Source organism: Molossus molossus, unplaced genomic scaffold (genome assembly GCF_014108415.1).
Source record: "Molossus molossus isolate mMolMol1 unplaced genomic scaffold, mMolMol1.p scaffold_m16_p_15, whole genome shotgun sequence".
In the NCBI taxonomy this organism is placed as follows: domain Eukaryota; kingdom Metazoa; phylum Chordata; class Mammalia; order Chiroptera; family Molossidae; genus Molossus; species Molossus molossus.
Genome location: NW_023425350.1, coordinates 16,158,542 through 16,179,596, shown reverse-complemented (window position 1 = coordinate 16,179,596; position 21,055 = coordinate 16,158,542). Strand labels below are relative to the sequence as shown.

Below are 21,055 nucleotides of genomic sequence, written 5' to 3'. Positions count from 1 at the left end.
CCTCTCCCCTCCCTTCTCTGCCCCTCCTAGAGCATGCCTGTCCTTGTTTCTGTCTGCCTGCCCCCCTGGGGTCTAGCTTTAGGGACTGCTGGGTTTCCACTTTCTCCATAACTGTAAAGCCATGCAAAACAACACAGAAGGTCTGGGAGGTTTGGAGTCACAACTGGGGAATGAGGAAGGGGAGTGGACTGGCTGGGGAGTGACCTGGACAAAGACACCCTGGCTTTTGGAGCCAAGGGAAGGTGGGAGACCTGGCAGGACAGAGGTATAAATAGAGATGCAAACGTACATGGAACACGAAGTCCCCTCCGGATGGGGGTAGGGGGAGACTGTCTGGGTACCAGCAGGTTCTCTGAGAACTGGGGAGCGCCTTAGATTTCCAAAGGAATGGGAGGTTCCCAGCGTCTGTCCCCCCTTCCTGCAACTCCCCCCCCCACCAAGTTTCACATTTCTTGGAATTTGCAGGGCGCAGATAGGGGCTCCAGGGGTCCTCAGAGCCCCAGCTCCTGCTGGCTGGTGCGAGCAGGCACAGTCGGAGATGGGGGGATGGGGGTGGGGAGGGTGCTGAGAGGTGTGTGTGTGGGTGCCCCATGGGCTGAAGGCGGCTGGGGCGGTCCCCTCTCCGACCCCTGCTGCTCCTCCAGGCAGGAGCCCCGTGGGGCCACACTCCCAGGTGCTCCTGGCCCGGCGGGCGTTCACACGGAGCTCCTGCGCTTCATGAGGCCGCGGAAGGTGGACAGGCTGTGCAGGCCTGTGGACACGGAGCTGATGGCCGAGCGCTGCGCCCCGCTGCACAGGCAGCGGTGCGAGGGCGTGTCGCTGTAGCGGCCGCCCCCTCCCGGCGACGAGTGGCTCTGCTCCACGCATGTGTCGGACGTGGAGAGGTCCCGCGGGATGATCATGGGGATGGAGTACTGCAGCTTCTCGCGGCTCTTGTACCAGAGGCAGGAGCACATAGACTGGAAGTGCAGCACCTCGGCGTAGACGTTGCGGAAGCCGCCGCCGCCGCCGCCGCCGCAGGCCGCCGCCGTGGACGAGGCGGTGTCGGTGGTGTGCGCGCTGCCGCCCGCGCCGCCGCCGCCGCCGCCGCTCCCGCCCGCCTGCCCGTTGCGCGTGAGCAGCGCGCGGTGCTCGGCGTCGCGCTTCTCGTCCTCGGCGTTCATGGTCATGAAGCGCAGCACCACGAGGTTGAGGAAGGCTCCGATGACCGTGAGGCCGGTGAGGATGTAGACGAAGCTGAAGGCCACGTACTGCGGCTGCGTCTGCAGCGCCTGGTCCTTTTGCAGCGCCACGTAGTCGCCGAAGCCGATGGTGGTGAGCGTGATGAAGCAGTAGTAGTAGGCCTGGAAGAAGGTCCAGTGCTCGTAGTAGGAGAAGGCGGCGGCGCCGATGCACAGCGTGCTGATGCACGAGAAGAAGCCGATGAGCACCATGTTGGCCATGGACACGTCGGCGCGCCGCATGCCCAGTCCCCTCTTGGCGCGGTGCAGCAGGTACTTCACAAAGGTGTTGATGCGCTCGCCGAGGCTCTGGAACATGACCAGCGTCAGCGGGATGCCCAGCAGCGCATAGAACATGCAGAACACCTTGCCGCCATCCGTGCTGGGCGCTGCGTGGCCGTAGCCTGGGGGAAAGCGGTGGAAAGGGAGAGAAAGCAAGAGCTGCGGGGCTGCCCTTCCAGAATCCCTGTCCCCCTCCCCCTTCTCTGCCCTACACCTCCCCCACCTGGCAGAACCTGGCTTGTCCTTCCTTCTAAATATAGCCGAAGAGAAGACCACACACAATCGTGGGCCTATACTTGTCCCCCCGCACCGTGCTAGTTCCTCGCTGATGCTTTCTCGTTTACTCTTGTGACAATACCACAGGATTGGTAGGAAGGAAGGAAGAAATTGGGAGGGTTAAGTGACTTCCCCAAGGTCACACAGTTTGGAAGCAGAGCAACCCGTGTTTGAATTGTTTGGCTTCAAAGATCCGATTCGTTTTCTCTACCTAGAGGAGTAGCTGACTTGTGGGGCAGAGGCAGAGGGATGGTGTGGAGGGTAATGGCAAGCCAGTTGGGATCTGGGTTCTAGTTTGGTGTCTATGGGCTTTGGTTCTGAACCTTGTCCTCTCTGGGCCTCAGTTTCCTTGACTCTCAGGGGAGAAGTTTGGACTGAATGGCTTCTGACATCCTGTGATTCAGTGTGGAGGGAGGGAAACTGAGGCATGGATGGCTTTCTGATGACTTTCCTTGGAGACCCGTGGCTGTGTGACCGTGGGCAAATTACTCTCACTCTCTGAGCATGTTTCCTCATTTGTAAAATGGGATCTACTGGTCCTGACTCTGCTTCCTTCACTGATCTGTTAAGATATACTATATTACTTTTATTAATAAGATTATTATAATAAAATAATGCAGGCAGCCTTTCCAATTTCCCCCCTTTTCTAAGCCTTATCAAACTTAATCAAATTTTGCTTCTTCCATGCAGCTGTTCTAGATTCTTCACAGCTAGAAGTGATCTCTGCTCTGAGTGGCACAGCATGTTCAGCTTTGAATTCCAGGGCCAATATTACCTCCACCCCCTGCCCTGTCCCCCAGGGTCACCAACTAGAAATATACAGCTTAACACTAACTTAGGATGGTAGGATGGGCACTGCTGGACCATGTCACGTTCCTCTCTAGTTCATGCCCAGGGGATGTGCCCAAAACATGTTTAATGAGGCAGGGCAGGATACTGTGTGCTTTGGTGTCTGATCTGAATTAAAATCTCTACTCTTCCATAGACTGTGTGTTTTTTAAACCTGTGTCTTAGTTTCCATATCTTAGCGGCATCTGCCTCACAGGGCTTTGGGGGAGGAATAAGTGAGAAAATGTGTTTAATGCACTTAGCCTAGAGACTGGTACATATCAAGTGCTCAATAACAGCTCACTATTATGAGTAATGAATGAAGTACCAGGTTGCCCTCACATTTCCAAGTGAGCACCTGGGCTGGGGGTTAGCTCAGTTCCAATAAAGTGGGCATCTCTGCCAGCCCAAGGCCTTTTGAGTCTTAAAGCTCAGGGAGGTCTGGGGACAGTTGCTTGGGGGATGCAAGGCTGTGGGCTCCCCTCCTCCCCTACCCCAGCATCTAGCTGGTGACTGTGTCACTCTTTGCCAGGGGCCTGGACAGCTGAGCTGGTGAGCCACCATGCCTGGCCTGTCCATGTCTCAGCAGAGTGAGAACAGATTGTGCCCGCCAGCAGGCCATGGCAGCCAGATCACAACTCACTTCGACAGCTGGGCAGGCCCTGTGCCAGAGCCGCTTCTCACCCTGTCCTTCCCTGTCCCCCAGGCTAGCACCGCACAGGCTGTGGGGGAGGGCATGGCACTGTGGAGGGGGCTGGATAGGGATTGGGTAGCATGGCCCCAGCCCCTGGCTGTGTGACCGTGGGTAAATCCACCCCCTCTCTGGACCTCTCTTACCATTCTGTACTCTGGGGGGTTGAGCTACAGCTGTTAATCCCTGCCCTGGCCACCTGGAAGAGCTGTCTTTAGGGGTACAGGAGAGACTGGATGTGAAAGTACTTTGGAACCTATGGAGTTTGCCACAGAAGCAGCAGTGATGGGACCTCACAGGGGACAGCTGGCCTGAGAATGCAGTTCTGGAGTTGGGGGCAGTCTCTGTGGGGTCAGGCAGCCATATCTCAACATCAGGGAGAAGGACCCCCTTGGGCCACCACCAGCACCACACCCTGTATTTGTTCATAGTCTGTGATTTCTCCTGGCCCACCATCCTTTAGGAAGACCAGCGCCCACCTGCCTGGCAGTCTCACTGCCCATTGTGGGCTGCCCACAGAGCCCCCTAGCTTCAGGGGGCTCTCCCTGATCTGAATCCAACCCAAGTCCCAACAGACAGGACAGCCACCTCGTTCCCCTGCGCGTTCTCACAGCGTCCTCCTCCCTGCCTCCGCGGCCCAGATCCCGAGTGCCCTCGGGCTTCCCCTTTCTCCCAGACAGGAGGGACAGCTCCTTTCCCTGCGCCTCCTGTTGAATGCAGTGGTTTTCAAAGCAGGTGGCACATCCAGGCTTACCCACAGGCTCTTATCAGGCTAGAGCCTCACTACAGCCACTGTCCTGTCCAGGGTGGCCCCAGTCGGGATGTGCCTTACCCTGGGGTCAGATTCCCCCCGCCCCCAGGGCCCACCCTCACTCCACAAGCTGAAGCTTAAGGTTTTATTGTTCAGGTAAATTTTTAACTTTAAGTCTTCAAAATTTCCTACGAGATCATCGTTATGACTATCCCCGTTTGATAGTTGGAGTAATTAAGGCTGGAGAGGGCTCAACGCCACTAGGATTTTCTGACTCATCACTCATTCCGATGCCTTAGAGCCAATTCATCATCCGGGAAGGGAGACTAGGTTGGGAAACTGGGGCCCCGAGAGGGGAGCACTCCACTTGGGGCCTCATCCTCGGGCACTGCCCTGAGCTGGACGTGGGAGAAACGGCAAGGGGAGCTCCGTGCCTCGGGAATCAGATGCTTCCCCAAGTATCGGGCCCAGGGTCAGCATGCCCCTGTCCCTCTGCCTTTTCTACTGGGTGAAAGGACAGGGAGCTGTGAGGACCTGCTGACGTGGGTGCCCCTCTTGGAGGGGTGCCGGGTGGGGTGGAGCCACTCCCAGGGGACCCTGGAAGGTCTGGGAAGTAATTGGGAGTTTGGCAAGGCCTGTCTGCCTGCCAGCAGGCCCGCTGCCTGCTTGGTCCTTGCCCATGTCAGGTTTGGGTTTGAGGGAGAGAGGGGCGAAAGGTAGTCCCCATCTTCTCCCTCCTGGCCAGTGCTGCGTCTCCTGGTGGAGGGCTCCGTCAGTCTTTGTGTGTCACTGATACACTCGGAGGCTGCCATCTGGGGCAGAATGTCTGAGGACCCTCCCTCACAGTATCCAATGGACTAACCAGCCAGAACGCATGCCCCGGCAGTAAGACTCTAGCCGCTGTCTCTCAGAGGGCTGACCCGGGCTGACCCAGGCTGTCCCCACCCCTTCCTCTTCCAGTCACCCTGCCTGATTTCACCATTGACTTAAAGATTCTAAGGGCCAGAGAGGCCCTTAGCGATCAGATGGCTCAGTTCCTATATTGTACAGATGGGGAAATGGAAGACAGAGAGGAAAAGTGACCTTCTCCAGATTATACAGCTAGTGAATGGCGGAGCTAGGACTATAAACCAGGACACTCAGTTGTGAACTCAATGCCCTACCCTCTGGCTCAGTATGACCAAGGTTGGCCTGTTCATCCAACCAGGGCCCAGCAACCCCTGTGTGGAAGCAGTGCAGCTAAGACACGGTCCTGGAGTCTAGCTGGAGGCCTGGAAGTCACCTGAGGAAGCCAGGTGGCTGGACATAAACATTAATTATGAATATTTTGGGGCAGCAGGAAAAATGAGAAGTGAGGCGGAAACCCCTGGGCCTCTGTTCTTCTGTCCCCCCCGCCCGGCGTCACCAAGGAGCTCAGAGATGGCTGAAGTTCTGCCTTCCAGAGAGATGCAGAGGGTTGGGGTCCAGCAGTACCTCTCAGTGGACTTTTTCTCCCTGTGGCCTGTTTTCTTCTAGTTAAGCACAAGTAACCAGTTTGAGCCTTGGTGATGGCCTTGGCTGAACTGGGCTCAGCTGCCTGCTCCCCACTGACCTCATATGGCCGCCAGCCTGAGTGCCTGACCTTGTATCCTGGTCTAGCTGGCCACGAAACCAGAATGCTGGCCACAGCCTCGGGTAGAGGAAAGAGCACGGGGCTGCGAGGCAGGAGCTCTAAGGGTCTGACTTGACCCTAAGCATAACTAGCTTTGTGCCTTGGGCAAGTCCTTTTCCTTCTCTGGGCCTCAGTTTTCCTCATCTGTGACATGGGAGGATAGGGTTCCCTTTTATTATTTTTTCAGTTTACTTATACTCAGCCTACATTTTGAAAGATTTTATTTATGAAGTACTATGTGCTGATCAGTGTAGTGTAGCTACTACATAAAAAAGGCACTGAATAAATAATTGTGGCAGCAATAATGAATTCTTTCCCCATCAAAATTAAGAACGTGTCTGCCAATCAAAACTTCTGATTAACATGGGATAACTGATTTTGTGAGACGGAGTTAAGTTGTTTTTATGCTTTTGAAATACTGAAAATATTTCTATTTTCCGCAGGGACGTCTGCAGTTTAGTGGCATAGATGAGGGCACAGCCGTTGGAGCCAAACGGCTTTCAACTTGGGCCAAATCAATTCACCTAAATGCCTCATTTTCCTCACCTGTAAAATGGGACTAGCGAAGTGCTTACCTCATAGAATTGCAGTGGGAATTTGATGAGTTAGTAGACTTAAAATGCTTAGGACCTTGGGTTCAATAAATAGGAATCATTAGTATGAATATTTTAGGGAACATCAAGATTAGATGGTCTTTAAAGTTCCTTTCAGCATCAGCATCCTAGGACCAGTATTGCCCAAAGTTAATTTCCTGGAATACCCGTTCCGCAGACTGTTAATAATGTTGGATGAGAAGAGAGTTGCTTGGTTACATTAAATTGGAGGAAGGCTGAACTTAACAGGATTTGCTGTCATTTCATTTGTATCGGCGCCATCAGAGCCATACCCGTGTTAATGTGAAAGGTGTCAAAGTTGGGAGAACATGCTAAATTTCCCACTTATTGGACCTTCTGATACTTCTCTCATAGTGCACATTGCTGGCCAAGTGTTCCCTGGAGCACAGTTTGGGAAACTCCTCTGTAGCAGGAAGACCTGTAAGGTCCTTCTTCCAGGGCTGTGAGGTCCTCTGATACCCCTCTCTGGTCGCTCAGCCCTTCTATAGATTAGAAACAAACAGCCCTTGGCAATGCCGGCTGCGATCTGTTTCCTGGTTCTCTGCAGACCTGGTTATCTAATGTAAATACGGGCACTGGCTGGGCTAATGTTTGCCCTAAGAAAGATGGGTGAGTGACCTGTGGCCTGAGGTGCCCAAAGGCTGTGAACTGTGGGCTAAGCAGGCTGGTACAAAGCTGGACATAGGGAAGGGGCCTGACCTCAGGGTGCTGCCTGGGCCTGGGGGGACAGCCAGAGAGGAACTCGGGCTCAAGGGAGACAGAGGCGCTCCAGGAGACTGGCTGGAAGACGCAGCTGCCCCAGAGAGGGGCCGGGCCCTCCTGCTGGGCTGAGCCTGAGTGGCACCTGGGAAAGGCCCACCAAGGACCCACTCCTCAGAGGCCAGAGGCACAGACAGGGAGCAGCCCTTGCTCCGGAGATGGCAGCAGTGTAGAGCCAGGAAGTGGCGCCGGAGGTTCTAACAGGCCTAATGGGTGTGTTAAAGGAGATGAGGCAGAAGGCAGCTGGTCGCAGTGCCCAGGCCCTTGGGAGGGATGGAGGAGGCTGTCCTGCTTGGTGGAGTTGGGAAGAAGTGTGAGCCATCTTCATCCTTTAGAGTTCAGCTCAGACACCACCTTTTCCAAGAACCTTTCAGGATATTTTCCAGTGCTGGAGGGGTCTTTCTGTCTTGCTCAAATGTCTGGTATTCGTGTACCAGTTTGCAGAGGAGTTCTGCAGGGCTCCAAGCTCCTGGAGGGCCAGCTAGTCCCCTCAGGTCCTGCACAAGGCCTGGTGGGAGCAGCTGCCCAACCCAGACAGCTCTGAAGTCTGGGTTGTGGGTGGGAGAAACCTCTCCTAGACACCCAGCAAGGGGAGGGGAGGCAGCCTTGGCAGAGGGCCTTTAGTGACTCATCTCCTGTCCTCCCTGTGGCCCCCAGGCCCCTGCAAAAGGAAGTCAGCTTCAGGGCCCCTGTAGGAATCCCCCTTCCTGGAGCCTGGCTAAGGCCTGTGGTAGGCCTGGGAAACCACCAAGGCCTCATGGACCAGGGTTGGGGGGAGGGACCAGTGTACAGAACTGGGTCTGGAGTTTGTCCCCTCCAGGCCAGAGCTCCTTGGAAGGACAGCTCTGAAGCATAGCACCCTCCCTCACTCCACCCTGCCCCTTTCTAAGGCCTCTCTTCCCATCTTCGTGGCTGGTCTTTCCGCTCTTCTCCCCACAGCAGGTTCTCTCCCTACCCCTGCTTTCCGCCCAGACATTCCAGTGCAGGCTCGCTGCTCTCTGTTCTCTCTCTGAGCCCTCTACCATCTGCAGGTGCCCCTGTTACTCCAATTCAGGGTCCTTGGTGTACAACAGCCTTTATCACTCCCATCCCCCACACTCCCCAGGCCCACAGGATTAGGGGGAATGGAGGGGGAGGGTGCTGGTGTCATGGAAAATCCCTGCGGCAGCCAAGGTCAGTGTTTGCAGACACAGCCTGGCCTGGAGCCAGGCCTGCCTCCCTGGCCAGCTCCCTCTGGCCTATCCCAGAGGCTGGCTTTGCAGAGGGGCCCTCAGAGGCACCCTGGGGCTGCTCTGGGTGCTTGGGGCCAGGGGCTGCAGGGGCAATCAGTTCTGGAGTGTGGGAGACTGTGTGTTCAACTTGTTCATTTTATACATGGATAAACTGAGGCCCAGAAGGGGACAGGCGCCAGCCCTAGGTCAAGGTGAGTCACTGACAGAGCCAGCACTGGAATCCAAGGCCCTCTGTCCTAGCTCAGTCCTCCCTGCAGAGGGGGACATTCTAAAGTCTGTTCTTGTAGGCCAAGGAATAGTGAAGTCTTCCAGTAAACCAAGGGCTAACTTGAGGTTGGGCTAGACTACCCCAACCAGATGGGGCCAGAGTAAGTAAGTAGACCCAGATGATCAAGCCATGGTCCTTGACTCAAAACACTTTCTGTCTGAAATGAATCAGATGATATATCTCAGTGAAAGCACTTGAAAACATCAATGACCTGAACAAAGAAGAGGTTATTATGACACATATATGTCAATGCATGGCAACAGTGGGAAATATTTTAGGAAGAATTTAAGACAGGGGCTGAAGTAGGGCTAGAGGTGGAGAACTTTGGTTGGGGTATCAGGGTGGACTTCATGGAGGAGGTGGTCTTTACCCTGAGTTCTGAAAGATGGATGAGAAATGCAGAATTGTGATAGAGGGAGCTGCTGGAGCAAAGGCACAATGCTAGGAAGACACATGGTGTGTTAGGGGCAGAGAAAATAGACCCGCCTAAGGCTGGTGGGCATTCTCACAAATGGTGGTTAAGGAGGACCAGTGTACTCTCTCGGGCAGGCAGCTTCATGATATGCATCAAGAACCTTAGAAATCTGTCTGCCCGCTGAACCTGCAATGCCACTTCTAGGAATCTCTGCTGGGAAAATAACCAGAGATCGGAACAAAGATTTATGAGCAAGGATGTTTATAGCAGCATTTTCATTGTGAAAAATTGTAAACAGTCCTAATGTTCACTGATAGGGTTTGGTTAAACATATTAAGGTATATTTATGTGTTGGAATATTGTGCAGTCATGAAAGTGCTGTTCTTGAGGAATCTTTTAATTACATAGAAAACCACCATAGAATGTTAAATAAAAATGGTAGAATGTAACCCTTTACATATAATGGGATCCCACACTGAATATACAAATGTAAAAAAAAGTATTGCCCTGGCTGATGTGTCTCAGTTGGTTGAGCCTTGGTCCTGTGAACCAAAAGGTTGCTGGTTTGATTCCCAATCAGGGCACATGCCCAGTTGCGGTCTCGATCCCCTGTCAGGGTGTGTGCAGGAGATCGATGTTTCTCTCTCATCGATGTTTCTCTCTCATCGATGTTTCTCTCTCTCTCTCTCTCCCTCTCCCTTCCTCTCTCTGTCTAAAATAAATAAAAACATATTTAAAAAAAGTAACACACACACACACACACACACACACACACTCAGAAAGAGAAGCTAGAAGGAAATATAATAGAGTTTATCTTTGAAGTATGGGCTTAAAATTATTTTTTGTTTTTTTATATATTTTATATTTTCTACAAAAATTTATTACTTTTATAAGTAGAAAGTAACGAGTATTATAAACCTAACAACAACAGAAATGCTGGTTATCTTGCAGCAGACAGTTTACTAGAGTTGGTAAGGTGGGCAAGGGCTAAGATGTGAAACGCTTTGAAGGGCAGGTGCAGGAATTCAAATCTTGACTTGAGGGCAGTGAGGAGTCACTGATGGCTTCTAAATAGGGGATGGACATGTCAAAAAGGTATCGAGACGAATCTCCTGGCATCCCTGTGCTGGGCTTCACAGTGGGAGATGGGAGCAGGAGGGTTCATTAGGAGGCCTCTGCATGGTCCATTGTGAAGTGCTCAGCAGTGCACTGAATTAAGAAGGGAAGGGGGAGGGAGAAGGGAGGAGAGAGAAGGGAGGAAAGAATAGACACATAATGTGTGAGATGCGCTTGCATTTGTAGGTTTAAACTGTAATCTCCAGGAGGGCAGGGATTTTTGTCTTTTTTGTTACTACTCTATTCTACACACCTAGAAGAGTGTTTGGCACATAGCTGGCATTTAATAAATCTATGTTGAATGAGTGACTCAGGGAGGGGAGGTATCAAGGCTGAGCCTGAGGATTGAAAGGGGTGGAGATAAGGAAGATGGACAGAGCGTGAGGCCCAGAATGGGCAGTGTCACAGAACAGGGCGGCAACCCAGGTGTCCTGGGCAGGGCACCAACCTGGGTCCATGGGGTCTGATCCAGGCCAGCCACTACACCAGGTGGCCATGGCCTAGGCCTGTTGTCTGGCTGTATCTTTATTACCAGCTGGACAGGACATGTGTGAACTCAGAACTTCTAACAGATTGGATCTGGTAGGGTTTTAATTACATGAATCCACCAGGGACAGCCTGGCATTGAGAAAAGAATTCTACAGCACAATTTAAAGTGGACTTGGCCATCTGCTGAGATGCCAGTCCTCCTCTGTGCACTTCTTGAAAGGCTGTGTCTATAACTGGCATCTGGCTGGCCCGAGTCCTACGCTTACGCTCTCTGGCTTTTCCTGTTTTGCCCATGGGGGAGTAGCGAGTGCCTGCTGGCATCTCCGTCAGCTTCCCCCATAATGGGCTGACCTGCTCCCAAAAAGAAGCCCTGTTGGGTCAAGGGGGCAACAGTGACCACCCCGGGGCTCCCCCTTGGCTGTACCACGTGTCCTGGAGCTGAGCCTGCCCAGAGGCTGGCTGCCTGAAACCTCACCTTTTAGGCAGTGTTACAGGGGTGGGGTGGGGTGGGGCCCAGAGGGTTAAGGGTGCACAGAGTTAAAGAGCTGGAGGCCTGGCTTTCACCCCAGTTCTGCCCCATTTTGCTGTAGTTCAGGAGTTGGTGAACTTTTTTTCTGTAAAGGACCAGATAGTAAATATTTTTTTTTTTATCCTCACCCGAGGACATTTTTCCATTTTTTTGTTCAGGTAGAGTGGGAGAGAGAGAGAGGAACAGAGAGAGAGAAACATCGATGTGAAGGGACACATCGAGTGGCTGCCACCCGCACAACCGACCAGAGCCGGGGACAAACTGCAACCGAGGTACGTGCCCTTAGCGGGAACCGAACTCGGGTCTCCCAGGACCGCAGGCTGACGCTCTAACCGCTGAGCCAAACCGGCCAGGGCCAGATAGTAAATATTTTGATTCTCACAGTCCATATGGTCCCTTGTAATTACTCACCTCTGCTATTGTATCAAGAAAGCAGCCATAGACAATATGTAAATGAATGGGTGTGGCTGTGCTCCAATTAAACTAGTTATAAAAACAGGTGGTGGGACACATTTGGTCCATGGGTCCCAGTTTGCTGAGCCTGCTGCAGGGCCTTTGTTAAGGCTGTCAGCGGCCTGAGCCTCAGTTTTCTTACCTATCAAATGGGATGTTCAATTAGATTATTTCTGTTTAATACGTTGCTAGCTCCCTGTTCCATGTACCATGCACAGGCCCAGGGGAGAGGGGTGAGTTCTGAGCAGGGTCTGGAGCCCAAACCTGCACATGGACTTGGTTTCCACAGCTCTTTAGAGGGGCCTCAGCTGCATTTCCTCAGTTCCGGGTACTGTTCATGGATCCCCCCCAATGGATTTCTACTCCTTCATCAAAGCCCACCTAAAAAGTCCCCCCGTCTGTGCAGCCTTCCTGATCCCACCCACCTAAACAAATGAGTGCTCCTGGAGCCCTGTGTTCACCACTCACTATGTTCAAACATCCATCCATTCAACCGGCAGACGCCTGTGTCCTTAGTATGTACGGTGCTTTCAGTCCTAGAATAATAGCAACCCTAGCAGCTCCCGTGTCGCCCTTCTGCGGGGCTTTGTCATTTACAAGCAGTTTCTATACCTCCTATTGTTCGAGCTCACACAGCCATCCTGTAGAAGAGGTGTTATTATTATTACTTATTTATTATTATTTCTATTTTACAGATGTAGAAATTGAGGCTCAGAGATAGAAAGTGTTTTATCTCAGGCCGTAATGCTAGACTTAAACTTGAAATTCAAAGGCAATTCTCTGTCCACAGTAATTGGCTGCCCCCCGGGCTCGTCCACAGGGATGAAGGCCTGGGGTCTGGTTCTAGCTGTGCCGCTGTGTGATCACAGGCAAGACCCTGTCTTTTGCTGGGCCTGGAGCTCCTTCTCTGGGAAATGAAGAGGCTGGGGAGATATTCTTGGGGCCCTGCAATGTTCTAAGGTTCTGGGCGTTCAGAGTGGCCATGTTCCCTCATCCACAAACAGTGGAGAAAGCAGAAATCTCAGTGGGACTGACTGACTGGTCCCCAAAGCAATGGCACTGAGCATTTGGGTGCACATTAGACCCATAGCAGCTGGGGCCCACGTGTCTCTGTAGGGTTGTCCCAGTTGGCACTGAGCAGATGCTGTGGATGGGGTGAGAACCCTTGGGCTGTCCTGGGAGGGGAGGGCGGAGCTGAGCTGGCCTGGTCAGCACTGCTCTGAGTAACAACCCCCCAGCTGAAGCAGAGGGGCAGCCAGACTCAGTTCTGCAGACACGTAAAATCGTGTCTCTTCCACCCCACTCCTGTACAGCCTCCCAGCACATGAGGCCACACGGAGTCAGGAGGAGATGGCTGCGTAGCCCTGCCTGAGCCTCCCAGGACCAAGACAGGCCAGAGCCTCAAGAAGTCTTCTTGGTCCTAAGCTTCTCCCTACTCACTGCTGAGCCCTGAGGGGCCCTAACCCTGCCTCCATCTGGCCCTGGGACCAGTCTCCTGGGGCTTTGAATCTTTGCTTCTATTTGCTTTAGCTGCTTCTTCCTTCTTCCTTCTCTTCTCCTCCTCCTCTCCTCCTCCTCCTTGTCTCATTCTGTCCTCTCAGTCTCCCTCTGGGCTCAGAGGACAGAGATCATGTCTTGTACATTTCAGTAGCTCAGTGCTTGGCCCACAGTAGCTGATAGTAACGGTGGTGGTGGTAAATAGTGACAATAGTTGCAGTAGTAATAGTAGCAAACAGTAAGCTCACATTTATTAGCATTTGTGTGCTAAGTACTGTCCTAAGTGCTTTAGTTACAATATTTCATTTATTCTTCATAAAAATTTTATGAGCTAGGTGTTATTTCCATTTTACAGATGAGAAAACTGAGGCACAGAAAGTTTCTATAATCCATTCAAGGCCACACAGCTAGTGAGAGGCTGAGTCACATTGTGTGGCCTAACTGATGTGACTTGATTAGATGCCACATTCTGGACAGCAGGTGCCCTGGTTTTCCAGCTGAGGAGACTGAGCTGAGTGGCTGGGTGACATGGACAAGGCCACACAGGTATGTGGCAGAGACAGGCCTTTCTAGGCCAAGTCCTGCTCTCTTTTTTCCACTTCGCAGTGGCCTCCAGGGTCTCATGGACACAGGAATTGAGGTCCATGGCCCCTCTGAGAGGGACCTTCATGAATCGCTCTTAAGGATGTTGTGAGAAAGTTGTGGCATGGAGGGCACAGGCAGCTCATTCCCTGTCTGACAAAGTGGGTGCTTCTCCAGCTAAGATTCCTCTTCCTTCCCATGCAGGCCCTTCTCCCAGGAGGCTTGGCCGGAGGGTGCACGGATCTCCACCAGGAGAGGATGGGGATGTGGCACCTGGAGAGGTTGAGGGGGACAACAGGGGCCCCAGGGAGCTTGTAGCACTTGGCTAGACTCAAGAATATCAACTGGAAAACCAACGAAACAAAAATGGCTTAATTCCCTCTTAGCCTGTCTTAATTAATAGAGCAAACATTTCTTGAGCTACTATTTTGTGCCAGGAACTTGACTAAGTGCTGGGAGAGGATGCAGAGACAAGGATGGCTCTCTGGGAAAAGAGACAAACCAGTGGGCAGGTGACAGAAGACTGTCCCTTAAGTAAAGTCTTGCTCCAGGATGTGCTAAGTCTATGCCAGAGGGGCCATTCTCTGATGGTGGAACTGTGGGCACCCCAAACCAAAGGGAGGCAGAGGCATAGCAACCTTGTGGCTGGGGGCATGGCATGCTCTGTTCCCAGTGGCCTTCAAAATGCCCTGAAGCGTTGTTTAAGGTGAGCCTGAACACCTGGCCGGTCCACACTGCTGCTTGGCCCCAGCTGTCACTAGAAGTCGGATCAAGGTTACTGTCCGAGGCCATACTCTCTTTTGCTTCCTCCTCCTCTTCTTCTTTCTCCTCCTCCTCCTCCTCCTTCTCCTAGGGAGCCTCTCTCCTGCTCTGGCCCCTCGAGCATCCCCATCTCTCAGCTCTCTGCGTAGTGTTCATCTCTGCCACTCACTCGGCCTCTCCTGGCAGATGCTGCCTGGCTTATTTACCCATCTCCTTATGCACAGCGATGCCTCTGTGAGCAAAGCTCCTTTTAGTCAAGTCTGTCTGTGCAGAATGGGGGGAGGGGCGCGGTGGGCCTGGGGTGATGCTGGACACTGAATGAGGCTTTTAGGAGGTGGTCAGGGCCCAGGCCTGGTCCCCCGGGTAGGGTTTCACCTCCTGGCCTCCCCTGTGAGGTTGGGTCTGGGGTGGCAGGTGGGAACGAGGAGGGGATGAACTGTAGGAAGAAGGAAGGGAGGACATTCACAGGTTAGAACAGAGCCTGTGTGTTCTCTGCTCTTGATGCCTCTACCAATAATGGCAGTCCAGAGACCCGGCTTGGTCAATTTTCTCTAATCTTCACCATGACCTTAAGGTGGGCACTATTAGCTCCATGCTGATGAGGAAATTGAGACTACTTGCCCAAGGTCAGACCGATAAAAATGGACAAAGCTAGGATTCATCCTAGACCTCTGACCTTACAGTCCGGGCACTTCAGGTGCCCCTGGGCCCATCCACTTTGTTTTAGAGCACGGTGTCTGACCGGCTGCTTCCTAAGACCAGCATTCAGCGCTAGGGCAGGATCTGGGTTCTAGAGACTTGGTACTCTGCATACAGTGGATGGTCAAACCGTGTGAGGAGGGAGATGGTGTCCTGATGGCATCCCTCCAACGGCCCTCTCTCTGAGCCCCTCCCCTGCACTCTGCCAGGCTTATGAACCCAGAGGTTGATGGCCAGTCTCTTCTGTACTAGGAAGCAGTCCCCTGGAGGTCTCTGGGGATGTGTTAGTATGGCCCTGAGGCAGACAGAGCAGGCGTAAGGAGAGGAAAGGTGGAGGGCAGCGGGTACGGGCCCTGAGGGGGACCACCTATGGTGGAGATGTCTAGGGTGTCTGCCCCTTCCTGCCTCTTTGGAGCTGTCCTTCTTGCAACAACCCTAGTCAAGGGTGGGCCCAGGCAGCCCCTTTGTACCATGTGACCCTGGCCCAGGCCACAGTGGATTGGGCCAAGAATGGACCTCTAATCCAAGAGGACCCAGACTGTCAGCTGCACTGGGCCAATCAAGTTGTCTCTCCCAGAGATCGTGATCAGAGGCTGAGTGGCTGGTCAACTTTGGGGAGCTGAGCTGCAGGGTTACTGAGTCTGACCCTAGCTGGACCAGGGTGAGCCAACGTCTCATGTAAATCAGAGTTATAAGGGGAGAGAAGCCAGAGTGATCGGGAACAGCAGAGAAACGAATGGTGTGGCTTGAGAGAGGGGGAGGGAGAGGCCTGTGCTTGCGATTGGGGGCCTTCGACCCTGGCTAAGTGGTACTGCTTCCTTTCTGAAGTCTCTTGCACCGGTACAAGGAGGCACTGTGCCCAGGCTATGCTCCAGCCACTCCAGATGGAGGGGCCAGGCTCCAAGCACTGCCTCTAGGTGTGCCTGCAAGGTGCACAGCACAGCAGAAGGGCCCTGGCTGGGTTCCAGGGGATCCACACTGCATCCCACAGTGTTTGGGAGCATCCCATTGCTCCTTTCAGCAGCCCGTGCAGCCCACTGGGCAGCAGGAGTCTCCATTCGACAGGTGGGGACGGGGAGCCTGGAAACCTTGGTGCCAAGTTTGCAGCTGCAGAGCTGGACCTGGGACCCAGGTCTCCTGCTGCTTCTCCCGCAGCCCACACTGCCACTCTGATCCCCCATCTAACGAGGTAACTGGGTGGCCTTGGGGTTAGAAATGCAGTGTGTAAAGTGCTGAGCATGAGACCTGGCATGTGGAGGGTCTCAGGAAGTCGAAGCTGTTATTAATTTTATCATCTTCTAAAGCATAGATTTGAGGTGCCACTCACCACTCAGAAGCCTTCCTTAGTTCCCCAAATATATACAATACAGTCTGGGGGTTTCCTGGTCCAGCACACAGGGCTGGCCACCCACAACCTGACCACCCCGCAAGCGGCCTTCTTTCTCCTGACCCCAACCATCCCACTTCCCTCTGTTCCAAGGCTTCTCTCTCCTGTGCGCTGCCTCACCTCTGAGCACTCCCTCGTGTTGGGGCTGCCGGGTCCCCTTCCTCACCTCCTCTGCCCTCCAAGGACAGTTCCAGGGCTGTCTCCTGTGGAGCACCTTCCCCTGTCCCCCAGCTTTACGTGGAGGTGGGTCCCTCTCCCAGTGGCCCACTTTGTTCAGTGTCCATGGTGGATTCCCAGGGGATACATGAAGCCAGTCCTGATGGATGGGTTGGGTTTGGTGGGGAGCTTGCGTGGCCCCTGTGGGCCCGTCTCCATCACCTGCTTCCCTACTCTCCTTTCTGGTCATGGCTAGTGGCCCAGACAGCTCTGGGCTGGCAGGCAATTTGGCAGCAGATGCCAGGAGATGTGAAGGAGGCTTTTCTTAGGCTCAGCACCCTCTCCAGGGCTCAGGAGCTCAGATGGTGTAGGTTGGCATAGTGCCCAGGAGGAGAGGGACTCCAGGCAACAGGGACTTCAGCCTGGAGGCAGCTGCCAGGACCTTTTCTCCCTCCAAGCCAGCCTGCAGATGTGGTGTCCCCTCCTACACGCTCACTCCAACACCCCACATGTCTCCCACGGTGGGCTCTTGGCACAACTCCGTCCACCATTCAGGGCAGAGAGCGCAAGAACCAGATGGGCTGTGGGGTGGACACCCCCAGGGAAGCAGGAAAGTCTGCACCTCAATAAAGGGAGAAGAAGCCCTCACAGTGCCTGGCCTCTGGGCCCTGCTGTTCCTTCAAGTTCTACACCATTAGGGATCTAAAAAAGCCACCAAATCCAGCCCCTCCCCCATGCAGGCCCAATGGACCTGAGAGACTCTCCTCAGAGGCTAAGATCCCACCATTCTCCATGGAAACACACTTCACTCAACCCTGTCTGTTGGAAATGCTCCTTAGGCAGAATGAAATGACCGAGGCTCAGGCCATTCCCGCTCAGCCTGTCCTCAATGGAGACAGCAAGCAGCTGTCCCCATCCTTGGGGACACTGCCCTTTACACAGAGACAGGGGGGCAGATGCTCATCCCCGGGCTGCCTCCTGCTGCCTGACTCACCCTGGGCTCGCCGCCTCTCTTCCGATCTCTGATTTTCAGCCTTTTCAGTGATCTCTGCCACTCCGCCCACCCTCCAAGCCCTCCATCCGCACCACTGTTCCCAGCCCAGGATGGGAGGACGGGCTGGCTGGGCCGGGGTATGAGGCGAGAATGACTTCATGGATCCTGTGGCTTACAGAGGCTGCATATTTATGCACTAGTGTCCTGAGCTTGCCTTTATGATGCCAAGAGCTCCAAGCTGAGCAGTGTCCTCAGGACCCAGGCCGCCTCCCCAGGACCTAGCTCTCTTCAGCTACTGCTTATAGTTCTGCAGGGCCTCTCCCCCCTCCCCCCGACTCCAGTGTGGAATCTGGGAGAGCTGGCCTTCTCTGCACTTGACTTTATTCAAATGACTAAATGCCTCTGAGGTTGCTCCCTCTCCCCTAATTCAAAACAATACCGGTGGACCTTTATATAGTGCTTACTATGAGCCGTTCTGCTCCAAGCCAGTCAGCTAACCCTCAGACAGCCCTGTTTGGTTAGTACCTCCTCCCCATTGAAAGATGCGGGAGCTGAGCCACAGAGAGGTTGACTTGTTCAAGGTCATGTAGAAAGTACAAGGCAGAGCCAGGCTCTGCCCATATGGCTTCTTCTACACTGTTCGGTCGCTCCCTTCCCCTTTCTCGCATTTCAGAGGAGGTGGGGCCTCCCCTCCCAAGGCTGACCCCCTAACTGCACTCTGCCGGGGCCCTGTGCTTTTCCTCTTGGCTTTGCTCCTGGAGGCCACCCCACTTGAGGCCATTTCACATTGTCCTCGGCCAGCTCCTCACTATTTTAAAGACTCCTCAGCCTTTAAAAAAAGGAAAGGGAGGGAGACAGGGAGGGTGGAAGGGAGGCAGGCCCACCACGCCCTCTCTTTGGTCTTGCTTTTCCCCTCACCGTCAGACTGTCCCCAGGACGGCTCTCCCCAAGAGCATCAGGACTTTCCTGAGCTCCAGACCCAGTGCCCTGTGGGCAGGGCTGCCCTACTCCAGGGCACCCTGGGACAAATGAGAACAGAGTGGGCTCCTCTGGGTGGATGAAGCCCCTGGGAGGGCAGAACTTGGTGAGCAGGCTGGACTTCAGCCACCCAGACCCCTCGGCTGGATTCTTTGGGGCAGTACGCAACCTGGATGATCACACATGATAACCTTGACCGTTGCCATCTTCATTTCCTTCATATTCTGTCACACTCAGCCCTGAGGGCCAATCCTCCTCCCCTGGAAACTCCACCCTCCTGCTTCCCACTGGTCCTTTGCAGGCTCCCCTGCTGCCTCTGCTTCCGTCTGCATCCTGATGGTAAGAGTGGCCAAGACTCCGTGTGGGCTGCTCTGGTGCTGGTTCCAGGGAGGCCACCAAGGCCGTGCCTCCAGCTCTGATCCATGCTGCATTTCCACCCACCGCCTGGCTGAACACGACCCCGAGCCTGGCGTGGCCACCTGACTGCATCATCTCCCCCGCCCCCCAATGCTGGCCCTCTCTGTGCTGCCTGATTTCTGATCATGTCCTCATTCCTCAGCCAACCAGGTGAACGTACTTAGTCTCAGCCGTTCCTCCTTCCCTAGGTCTGCCCTTTCTTTCTGTTCCTTAGCCACCATCATCGTTTGGACCCCCACACTCTCCAATCTGGACTTGGGCAGCTGTTCCCAACTGTCATCTCCCAGCAGCTTCCGGTCCCCTCTCCCCCACACCTGCTTCCAGATTCTGCTCCGCTCTGAGCCCGTCACTCCTCTGCTCAGAAACTTCACGACTCCCTGTTGCCTACAGGGAAGGAAGCCCAAACGTTCAGCCTGCCTGTCAACGCCCTCCACCATATGTCACGCCTCTCCAGCCTCAGCTATTGCTACGTACCCTGCCCAAGGACAGGGTTTCATAGCTAACTCTGGGCGATGCTTTCCACAGCTCAGCTCTCTGGAAGGCTGCCAGGAAGGAGGTAGGTGGGAGAGGTGCTGGGGTCGGGTGCTTCTGCCCTCACCCCTCCCATCCCTTTGAATGGTCACCAGCAGCCTGACAGCTGCCCTTCACCTGAGCAGCCTGGATTAGAGTTCAGCCAGGTTGGAAATGTGGGAGGCAGATCTCAGGGCAGGCGGGACAGGGACGAAGGGAACGGAGGAGTCTCAGACTGGACATCACTCACCCAGGGAGAAGGGCCTGGCTTGGAGGGGGGCGGGCAGGACAGTGGGGGCAGCAAGTTCATGTGGGGAGGGGGCACAGGGGGGATTAATCTCGATACTCTTTTGTGTTTGTGCAGCGTTTTAGCTTGTCACTTACTTTTGAGTGTCTGACAGTCAGAGAGGCAGCTGTCACCATCACACACCCCACTGAGGAGTGAGGAAGATGAGGTTTGGCAGGTGAGATGACCTGGTCAAGGACAGTGATGTGAGAGTTTTCTGGGGTCCCCCACTGCCGGTCCACCTGCTCACCCCAGGATGGACCCAGGCTTTCGGCACAGCTGAAACCTCCCTGGCCATGCTGTGAGGGGCTGGTTAACTCTGGCACTCAGTGGGGTCCTTGCTCTGCTCCATTCCTGGCCCAAATTGGCACCCGCACCTGGGAAGGGCAGCTGGCCAGCCACGTGCCAGTGTTACTTTAAAAATAAACCAGGGAAGAACGAAGCTTAAAAATAACCCAGGAGATGTGTGAGAAGTTAATTACTACTGCAGCCCCCTGTCAGGACTTCGGGTGTGCAGCTGGGCCCCAGGTAGCGGTATGTCGGGTTCCCTCTGTTCATCTCTTCCAGTGCGGAGCCGGGTACCAGGCCCTCCGAGGGCAGCTGGGGGCAGACAGGGCCTCAGAATCTGATGAGGATCTGGAGGTGGCTCTGGACAACCTTGGCAGCCTCCCCTCACTGGGGAGACTAGGGGGCCCGGGGAGGGAGGAGAGCTCCGGGCAGGGCAGACGCCATGGTCAGCTCCTGCCGGAGCTTCTCTACCTCGCTGGTTTCTGGGCCTCGTCCACAACTTCCCACTGGGGTTGCTCTGGCTGCAAAAGGGACTCTGAGGTCCTGAGTGCCCTCCACATTCTCTGAAGTGCATGAGGTGGTGGTGGTAGCCTGGTGGCCATTTTTGCCAATTACATCTCCCTATGTAGGGCTCCTGGCCACCACTTTTCATCTGTGCCATTCTCATGAGAAGAACTTTGAGGCCCATCTTGTCCCATTGGGGTAAAAATGCATGGCCTTTCTGGCTGCCTAGTCCTGGTTGCCTCTGCAGGCATCCCTGGCCTGTGACCTCCCATCGCTGGACCCTCGGTGCTGAGCAGGGGCCGAGCTGCAGGTTGGCTAGGCCTGAAACACCAGGCTCTTTACAAATGGCAGTCAAGGAGGCAGAAGCCACACTCCCATCACATAGGCCCAGGCTCCCCCAGGGCTCTCAGAAACTCTTGCA

At 54.2% G+C, this 21,055-nt stretch overlaps 1 protein-coding gene across 1 annotated transcript in view; it reads right to left on the bottom strand.

Moving 5' to 3' along the window:
* Window positions 1-695: 695 nt before the first annotated feature.
* The window catches only part of KCNK3 (potassium two pore domain channel subfamily K member 3), a 35,469-nt gene continuing 15,109 nt past the window's right edge, over window positions 696-21,055 (bottom strand). Inside the window, exon 2 of the mRNA XM_036263235.1 lies at window positions 696-1,624. Within this exon, the coding sequence (XP_036119128.1) occupies window positions 696-1,624 (929 nt within the window). The remainder of the gene's footprint in view (window positions 1,625-21,055) is intronic.